At 32.7% G+C, this 10682-nt stretch overlaps 1 protein-coding gene across 1 annotated transcript; it reads right to left on the bottom strand.

The window, feature by feature from the left end:
* Nucleotides 1-6215: 6215 nt before the first annotated feature.
* Nucleotides 6216-10446, bottom strand: LOC114730420 (uncharacterized). Its single transcript, XM_028917477.1, has 3 exons — nt 10042-10446; nt 9502-9849; nt 6216-7286 (listed from the first exon to the last, which is right to left on the bottom strand). The coding sequence occupies exons 1-3, from the start codon at nt 10348-10350 to the stop codon at nt 6789-6791; spliced, it is 1155 nt and encodes a 384-aa protein (XP_028773310.1). The 5' UTR covers nt 10351-10446; the 3' UTR covers nt 6216-6788.
* Between the last annotated feature and the right edge of the window lie 236 nt (nt 10447-10682).

The raw sequence follows: 10682 nt of genomic DNA on the forward strand, positions 1-10682 counted from the left end.
TACCTTTGGCTAGTGACTACTGCACGACCCAATCATACTTTGATATTTGTTTGAGGATTTCGAGGTCTGTAACTACTTAATGAAATAATGAAGCTTTAATATGTGAAGTTAGTTTAATACAACATACTCATTATAAGTTAACCTAATCATATGCTGCTGGCAAATCTCTCGGGAAAATAGAAAAGAAAACAAGTAATAAGAAGCCAAGTTACAGATTCTTTATGCTCAATGAAAACACGAGTGGAAAAGGAGGGTTATATGGTGAAGAAGGTGGTGGGGGGAAAGGTGTGAAAGAGAAAGAGAGAATATAATGAGCTTTGAGAAGGTGAAGTCGCTGTAGAGAGAATGATACAACATTGGCAGACATTAATTCCATGTTGTTTGGTAGCTTTCTCTTGAAGTTGCTAAGGCATAAATTGAAACCGACACAGAGTACTGTCTTTCACAACTCTTCTTTTTTCCCCTCGTCTTCTTTACTGCTCCTCCATATATATTCTTGCGAATAACTTCTTCTTTATCTTCATCCTCAAGATTTTATATTATATACTACCTCTGGTTCTTAATATGAGATCTAGTTGACTAATTTGAGAAGATGAAGAAAGTTTGTTAAATTAGTTGTTTGTAGTATCTTTACTAAAATACTCTTATAATCATATGTGTTTGAATTACCAATTGATAGTAACTTCTTAACATATGCAACTACTATAGGGATTGCTTAAGGACAAAATAGATAATATGAAAAACAAAGTAGATTGGATCTTATATTTATAATCAAATTGAATATCAAATTAGTTCTTATATTAAGGATCGGAAATAGCATATAGATATATATAGATGAACTTTCTGGTCTTTTCTTTTTGGGACTAAAACTAGCTAGATATGAATCTTATGTGTATTATGTAGAGCATGTGTTTTCATGAATAGTATGGTTTGTTATAAATTTTATATTTTACATGATTATAGGATTTTTTTATCTTCAAAATTTACACATTTTTTCTAAAATTAAAACAAAATTATATGCCTTTGTCATTCTCTTGAGTTTTCTTAAATTAAACAACACAGTTTTATCTTCCAAGCATACACATGAACTCCCTTAAAAACAAAATATGCGCAGTTTAATAAGGGTTATTTTTAGAGTTTGCAAAATTAAATATTACCTTCAATCTTTAAGTACAAATTAGATCTTATATTAAGAATTGAAGGTACATATCAATCATTATTCTAAAACTATCTGTAGAGAACTAATTATGAGGGCTTTATGTGCTGGCAATATATATATATATATATATATATAGGGCTTTAATTTATGTGGATTTAGCTACTCACATAAACACATGACATCTACCCTTTAGATATATTCTTGTAAGAAAATCAACAGATAGAGATGGACCCTATAAAAAAGGAAGCAAAAGCCCACAATAATAATGTAAACAGTATTCAGGGGCTGCTTGGCATATATATAGAATGGAAGCAAATAGGGAAAAATATAATTGACGAAAAGGCTTTGTACATTTTAAATATATGTATGTATTTTTAAAAGCAATAGTTAAAGGGCACACAGAATCATTTCTAGCATATCACATCCATGTTTCTTAAAGCCCATGATATATACCTAATTATATGTTTAACGCTTGGATAAATAAATTGACTGAGAATAAGTGACCACATGTAACTAACTGTAAAAAGTTTTTACAGTATTCTCTTTTATACCAAGTTATCCTAACCCCATTAGCTTAGACAAGAGTAAAGGATTGAACAATTCAAGACGTAAAATCTAATGTAAAGAGAGAAAGAAAAGAACGACAAGAGACAATCCTTTAACTGATATTACAACTGCTTTAGATAATATGTAGTGATCTTTTGGTGCATTTTCTTCATAGATCTATTAAGACCCCTAGGACTAGCTAGCCTTGCCTTCCAGAGTGTAAACTGTCTCTTTAAATCAAGTGTGTGTGTGTATACATATATACATATATATATGTCTCTATATCCATATATCTCTATACGCGCCCATTCACATGCTCACATGCCTCTCTCTCTCTCTCTCTCTCTCTCTCTCTTCCCCTCTCCCCTTTCTTCTGAAGATCCATGAAGCTTCTCTTTGCTGTGAAATTAAATAAAATAAAAGATGGTGGTGTGGGTGCCAATACCTTTATTGGTCGCAGAGAAATTTTATAAGCACTAGCAAGTTGGCGAGAAAGTTAACCGTAGCTTCCTCACTCTCATACCACTAAGACCGGGAGAGTACTCACAGAAAGAAAAGAAAGAAAGAAAGAATGAGAGAAAGAAGAAAAAAGCTAATAAAGCCTAAAGAGTAGGAAGAATACAACGCACTCCCATGCGTGCGCATATCGAGGAAGCTTCTATCTTTACGTGCACAAAGTTACTACTCTTACCACTTAAAGCTGAATATATGCTGATCATGCTCATGCACCTCCAGATCTACCCACCTTTGCTTTTTCTTTAGTTTCTTTGTTTTTATTTTCCCCCTATCATAAAACATATTAAATTTCATAGGCATTATTCATTATCAGTTTATAGATGTTAAAGAAAGGTACGTACTTATGATAACTATCTGATAGTAATGCAGGCCAGAGAAAGTGTTTGATAAGAAGAAAAATATGTTCTTCTTTGTAATTTTTGTTATCGATTATTTATACTTGCTGGCAGTCCGATCAATAATGTATATTCAGACAGAAACACATTTCTTGGATCATAGTTTTCGTCTTTCTTAAAGAAGAGATAAGGAGATATAGCTAGGAAGTTGATATTATGATCATGAGTGGTCAAGGCATGCACGAAGATCGATGCTCATGTGAAATCATTAGCAGATGGATTCAAACACTTTATATATGTTGGGTTTACTATATCTGAGTCGATCCAAGCTTCCTTTGCCCAAAGAGTGCATGTTCCATATATTGTTATATATACATATATTAATGCTCTAACAAAGTAAAGTGGAGAAGCTTCTTTTGTCCCCACTTCCTTCCCTTCCCTTCTCTCACAGACACTTATAAAGAGCTTACTGAAAATCACAAGTTCAGTTACCATATCTGCAGGCAAGAAATTAAATATATAACTGTCATCCTTCTTTTTCTCTGTTGTTTATTATTTATTTCAGGGAAGAAGAAAACAAAGAAAACGAAGAGATGAGTAATATTATAGAGTCATTAGAGTGAATGGTCAAAAGTCTGTGAATCTAGTGCAGTGTGTGATTTTTCACCTCAATAATTAATCATTTGTTTCGAACTGAAGAGAATTTGGTAAATCGGAATTGTGCCGATGTTATGTATAGAATATGACGTATATGCTGATATGGATATTGAGGCAAGTACACGTAAGCATACCTTAGCTGACTCAACCATTTTGACTCAAGACTAACAACTTAAACTGTGCATATATAATATAAATACTACATCTAGTTTTCAATATAAGAGCTAGTTGACTAATTTGAGTAGATTAAGGAAGTTTGTTAAGTTAGTTATTTGTAATAATTAGGTGTTATCTTTCTTGGAATACCCTTGTTAATCAAGTCTCATTTGGTGGAATAATATTTAACATATACAACTACTATAAGAACTACCTTAGAAAACATGGATGATAAATATCAGAAACAAAATGGATTGACATCATATATTTAGGACCAAATTGAAAATCAAACTAGCTTTTATATTAAAAACCGGAGTTAGTATCTTCCAATACTTTTTTCTGGCTGCATCATTTGGTGCGCCAAGTGAAATGATATCATTGTAAAGCCTACAGTAGATGACATAGCAGAACATTGAACTAGACAAAATACCAATGAGGACTACACAAAATCCGGATCTAGAGATGATGATGAGTCTCTCAAGAGATAGAGCTCTTTTATTGGTGAATTATTTCTCTGAGATCTGCATAAAGTAATGTGGTAGAACTTTAAGTAATTATTTATATATGCTTTGCTGCTAAAACAGAAGCAAGACAAGGAAATCCCTTTTGATCAAGAGCAATATTATATATAGAAGATTTATTACGTACACAAGTTATCTTGATTTGCAATTTTTATCTTTAAATTTGTCTCCTTCTTTCCACTGTTCTTTTTCTCAATTAAGTTGGCTTTTAATTGAGTCTCAATTTAATTATGACATGCCTTTGCTTCATAATCAAGTAACGTTAATAAGAGACTTTTGGTTTGGAGATATTAACATGATCAATTCTCTGAAGATACATGGAAAGTAACCAAAGTACGTACACATTGTTCAAATTTGGACAACATGCCACCCCTAATCAATCTTTACTTTAATATAACATATATAGCTTTTCACTTAAGATCTACTTATGTATCTGTCACACGTTTTGCTTTTTCTGTCTCTCTCACTGGTGATGGTTTGCTTAATGGCAAAGCATTCGCATGTTTTGGCTTAATCCAGCTCTTAATTACAATATTAGTTAGTTCATGGCTTAAGGACTGAAGTAGCACTGAACGGTTGTTAAATATGTTGATTCAGAAGTTATCATTGATAAATTAATTCATGAAATTAATGGATATCTCACAACAACATCAGAAGCAACCAGCCGGTGAATTAGTTGTTTAATTAAGCAAAAGCAATAGGGCATTTATATTGAGGCTATCTTAAGTAATTAATGACTTAATGTGAGATGACATGTGGATAAAAAAAATCTGAAGTTTAATTAAACTCTCGTAATTAACCAAAAGAGAGAAGTTTACCTTTTTTTTTCCCAAGTACGTGTATCATCTTATTAAAGACAATCTTATTTAACACATTGTTGGATACTAAATATGGGAGTCTTTTACTGTATTATGAGGAGTTAACCTATTCTATTAAACCAAACCCTCATCGGTGACAGTGTTTATAATTTGCATCAGTGATACAAACTTCATAGATCATCATGGGCCTCTTAAAGAACAGTTCAAGAAATTGATAATGGGCCTGCGAATAATCAGGCCATCCATAAGCCCACTACTATAATTTAGGCCTTACATTTTATTACCATTTATTTCCTTCACCACCTAACATTTTTACTTGTGTCTTGGCATTAACGGTCCCATTTGGCACAAAATATTGAAAATGATGAGTAATGATTGAATTTGATATTAAAAAATTATGTTAAAAGAATATTTAGTATGAATGATTACTTGTTATTTGGATTGGACAAATTCATATATGTGGGATTGGAAAATATCATGGAGAAATGTGGTATTCCTTAATCTCATCTATATGAGATTAGATAATCCTATATAACAAAAGATTACTCATACTAAACACTCTTTAATAGTTTTTCTCAATCCCAATCTCAATCATTACTCTTTATTTTTAATGTTTCGTACTAAACAAGATTAATTAGTAATGTTGAGAGCAGAATAAGCTAAGCATGTTTTTGTATGCATTATTGCACTAGGGAGTGTTTGGATAGAAACCAAACCATGGTTTCAGAAATGTTTTTACGGATTACAAAGTAAATATGTGGAGGAGGTTACCTCATTTTGCGGAAAAGTACTTCTGAAACTATGGTTTTTGGAGCACCCAAACATGCCCTAAATATAAGGAATGAAATAGAGTATTATTTCACTCCCTCTCTCTTAACATAAGGCATCTCTATTTGACTCAATAGAATTAAAGAAAGTGGTTAAGGAGGTGTTTAGGAACACTCACAAGTATTTTTTTGTAAATCGAAACAAACTCCTTTATATATTTACTTTGTATATCTTAAAATCACTTTTAAAATCATGGTTTAGTTTCTATCTAAATACCAATTAAATCATTGATTTTGTTTAAAAATAAAATAAATATTTTCCTTTAAATTTAAATAGGGGTGACTTGCAATAAAGATCACTAATCTCATTGCAAAAATGTCTTATAATAAGGATCAGAAAGAAAGAGTACATATCGATAGTGTGATTTATCATTTATTGTAAATTTTTTATAACCAAACTAATTTGCCTTTCTTAGGGGGTGTTTGGGGTAACCCAAAAGTGTTTCTAAAAAGTATTTTTTTGCAAATTGAGATAAATTCCTCCACATATTTACTTCGTATACCGTAAAAGTACTTTTAAAATCATGGTTTTGCTTCTATTCAAACAACCCTCTTATTAACTTTTAACGTTATTAAATGCTTAAATAGGGCTGTATAAATTATTTAAAATGGCACATTTTAATTTTCTTCCATTGGAAAATGTCATTGAAAATTTGTGTGCGCAACTGCACATGCAATAATTGAGAACAAGTTTATATAATTATCCAATTTTCACACGAACACTATTCTCAGAAAAGTAACTTATTCCATTTCACCTTCCCTTACAATTTGTCATTTTAGCTTATTGACTTCGAAACACCAACTACTCATTACAGGAACTTTTACATTAGTAAACTAAAAACAAAAGAAATTACATACATACACCCACCCCCACAATATTCTCCAACTATACCTTCCCCCAAAATGTAGAATTACACTTCTAAACCCAAAACTAAAGGAAAAAAATTATATCAAAGGACTCAGATCTTCAAAAAAAAAAAAAAAAGGGTTAAACGATCTTAACATTTCTAACTATTTTCAAGAACCAAAGTTGTAATCAAGTTTTAAGAAATTTAGTATTAAATTTTAGAAAATTCATAGCTTAAAATGCTTTATTTTCTAAAATTTAATGACACTTTTCTTAAACAACTATGATTCTTGAAAATAATTATAATTTTTAAGATCTTTTAAGCTAACTTTTTTTTTTTTGAAATCTTGGTCCTTTAATATAACTTTTTTTTCAAAAATGAAAAACCTACTTTTAGTTTATTTAATTAAGGAGAATTAAGATTGTCATAGATATCGGCTGGAGGAATGAAATGGTCCATGGAGAGTCCTGGAACGTTGAACATAACATCATCGATGGTCCAGATCTCTTCCATTCTGGTTCGGCTATGCTGCATCGACATCTCACCAAATCGGAACACCGTGGCAATGGATCGCCCTCGATGAGCGATCAAGATCCCATCAACGTCTCTATAGTCACCGATGGTGCTGCCTATGGTGGTCTCCCAATACACTGTATCATTATCGTCCGGGCTTTCAATCCTTGTGAGGTGAGAGTCCTCCAAATATATGAGAAGCCCACTCTTTTGACAAAAATACCCATACAATATGTGCCTTATTACCTCAGCGGGACCCTCGCTCCGTTCAACCACAGCCGCACGATCAGCAGATACTTTTAGGACAAAGCAGTCAACGTCTCCGATTCTGTTTTCGCCCAAGCATTGTGCATTCGCAAATAAGCTGGCTGTGCACTTTGGATCCAAACCCTGGGAAAAAAAATTAATGAGATCAACTTTACTGTGCACTCACTGTATACTTCTTCTTCTTGATATAAGATCTAATTATTAAATTGATTTTAATCCTAAATATAATATTTATTTCTCATATTTATCAATTTTTTTTAAATTAACTTTATGGATACTCTCTTAACCATAATCAAGTAAAAGAGGGAGAAAAGATATTAAGAAAGATGATTATAGTATTTTAGGAAAAACATATCACATTTCTCATAATTAACTAATTTACCTAACTTTTTTAATCTAATCAAGTTAATTAAACAGTTCTTATATTAAGGATTAGAAGAGTACTTATTTTTTAAATTACATCTTACAGTCTTTCACGGTTACCTGCCTATTTAAATTCAAAATAAGAACAAAAGAAAAATTATTATGAAGTCCAAAAAAAAATATAATTATAAAAAGTTTCTAATAACAAATAAAGAGTATAAATCTTGAGTTTTCTTAATAATTATTATTGTCGGTCATTAATATAAGAGTTAATTTAATTTTGTTTTAAATATGTAATTTTAATTCATTTTTTCTCATATTTATTTAGTTTTCTAATATAGTTATTGAAGTAGTTATATATATTAAATGTTTCATCAAATGATAATTCTAACTAATACACATTACTAGTAAAGGTATTTTATGAAAAAACACATATTTAGTATAAATCACTATTTCAAATAATTTTTTTTAATATATTTAAATTAATTAACTAATTTTTATTTTTTTTGTTTCAGTGATCAGGTAATTTTCCCAAATAAAGCAGCAAAAAAAGGAAAAGAGGGGGGGCGGGGTGTAACACGAGGCGGAGGGAGCAGGGAATGGCAGTGCCGGGGGTGGTGGGGAATCCCGAGAAGATGAGAGAGGCAAATAGGAAGAGGTGGGGGTGTGACGTCAGGAGGAGAGTGACGTGGTAAGCAAGTGTCGTAAAAAGCACAAGTGGGTGACTCTTTCAGTGTTGGGTAAAGCAAAGGACACTTCCCCACCACTCCCATGCTTCCCTTCTTTCCCATTTCATTTTTGTAATCTTGCTGTCCTTTCTTTATCTTTGTTTGGTACACCGTTCTGTTCCCATTGCTCCTTTGAGTCGCCCCCCCGGGGCCCCCCAAAAAAAAAAAAACTGACTCGCATTTTTTTCTGAGATGAGAAAATATTTTATGTAAAAACTACTAAATCATTCCCTTACTATAGGATTTAAATTTTTAAAATTGATTTGTCCTTTTTTAATTTTACAAGATTTTATATCAGTTTGACTAAATAATAAATACACTAATATATTTTTTTGTTATTATTTTTTCCTGATACATTTTTCCATTTTTCTCATCACTTACACCTACCACTAATAAATAAAAGCATATTCATATATTTTTAATATATTTATTATTTTTAACTAATTTTAATAGTTTTTTTAAAATGATTTTTATATTTTATAATAAACCACGGAGCCCAACCATAAAAACATACACATTAGTACTATTTATTTACTAAGGGTCGGTTTTGATATGAGGAAATGGAGGAAAGGAAAGGGGAGGAAAAATTTAATTAAGTTTGATTTAAAAAAATTTAAAAAATAGGGTTATAGATAAAAATTAAGTTCCATTCAACCCCACTTCCTAAATTTTTCAAATCAAACTTATTAAAAAAATTTTTCTTTTAATTCCATGGTACCAAACATTGATAACTTACATCTTCTTCACTAGAAGCTACAAGATCATATGTTGTACTACTTCGGTTTTTAATATAATAATTTTTTTGACTTTTATTTGGTCCTAAATATAAAACCTCAATCCACTTTGTTTCTTATATTTATGTATTTTTTTAAAGTAGTTTTTGTAATAATGGTAATTCTAACCAATATACTTGATTAATAAGGATATTTTAGAAAAATTAATATCTATTTATTATCAATAACTAACTTAACTAGTTTTTTCAATCTACTCAAATTAGTAAAGTAGCTTTTATATTAAAGACTGAAGGTAATATCTTTTATGAGGGTGTTATAGGTGGATAACACTACCTCTGATTCTAATTATAAGACCTCCTTTGTAATTTATAAATATATGAATTTAGATTAAATTTAAGTATATTAGAGCCAGTTGATTAACACATAACCTACATGCGTATATAAATATACGAGTTTAGATTAAATTTAAGAATTTCAGAAAGGTACGTGTGGAATATTTGCGAAGATACATACCTGAATGATGCGACGGAGGGGGCGTTGGGGTCCTTTGGCGGCGTGGGTGCCGAGCCATGGCGTGTGGCGCCAGGCGATCTTACCGTTACTCCCGGCGATGACCTTATGGCCGGCGACGACGAGCTCCAGGGACCACATTCCGGGGAGCATCTGCCAGAGAACGAAGCAGCCATTCTCGCTGCTTCTCGTCCCAATGCACTTGACGTTCTTGCCGGAGGAGATCTCCGTCTCGCAGCATATCATCTTCACGGCGCCGCTCGCGTACATGTTCCTCGTCTCCTTCTGCTGCTTCAAACACCCCGTCGCCGCCAAATACTGCTGTATTATATACTTCGCTATGGACGTTTCCTGTGTTTCAATTGCAATTAACCAATGTCTTATGCAACACCGACATTTCAATAATGTTGTACTGATTCGTTCCATGCACTATATATGCAATGTTGTTGAATCGCTCATCACCATCATCAATGCCCCATTTATAGAGTACAGATCTCATAAAATGTAGTACATTGCAGAAATGAAGAAAGAGAGAGAACTTACAAAAGGGACGTCTTTGGTGAGATGAATGGTTTGGGTAGGGTCATGGGCTAAGGGAATAGGAGCCAAGGGACAACCTAAGACACCAAGAATGAGTCTCAAATCTTGTGTCTTTGCTTGAATTGTGCCATAGAAAGATTGAGCAAAGTTGCCAGAAGGTGATATCTTCTGAGCTTTAAACCATTCTCTGATCACTTCCCATGACTTCTCTTTCTTGCCTCCTTCTTCTTGCATCTCAGGGTCAGGCCCTTCCATTAATGGCGTCAATGGCTGTGGAGCCCAACTCTGCCTCCACCTTCCCTTGGAACCCATGCTTCTGATGAACTTTACTTCTTCTGCTATATGAAACCAGAAAGAAAGGAGGAAGAAGAGGGTATCAGGGTGGAGATGGAGGAGGAGGGAGGAGTATAAAAGGGGGGAGACAAAAGGGACAGATGATCTGTAGAGAGAGAGGGTTAAAGCAAGGGGATGTAATTAACAATACAGACTCGCATGTTGGGCTGTCTATTTGCTTTATTCTCATCTTATTTGCTTCGGCACTCGAGCTTTGTCGTTTCTCTTTGATCCTCTCTTTTACTTCTCTTTGTTTATTCTCTCTTGAGCCCCACCCTTTTGATCCATCCATCTCTACTTGCCGTCACTCT

This window comes from Neltuma alba, unplaced genomic scaffold (assembly GCF_004799145.2).
Source record: "Neltuma alba isolate B1F8T4 unplaced genomic scaffold, ASM479914v2 tig00012732_pilon, whole genome shotgun sequence".
NCBI classification, from domain to species: domain Eukaryota; kingdom Viridiplantae; phylum Streptophyta; class Magnoliopsida; order Fabales; family Fabaceae; genus Neltuma; species Neltuma alba.

What these genes read in the sequence shown, in the direction of transcription:
- LOC114730420 (XM_028917477.1), bottom strand. Translation starts at nt 10,350, where the DNA reads ATGGGTTCCAAGGGAAGGTGGAGGCAGAGTTGGGCTCCACAGCCATTG. An exon ending in TCACCAAAGACGTCCCTTTT is followed by an intron (nt 9,850 to 10,041) that starts GTAAGTTCTCTC and finishes ATTGAAACACAG; the next exon opens with GAAACGTCCATAGCGAAGTA. An exon ending in CCCTCCGTCGCATCATTCAG is followed by an intron (nt 7,287 to 9,501) that starts GTATGTATCTTC and finishes TTTTTTTCCCAG; the next exon opens with GGTTTGGATCCAAAGTGCAC.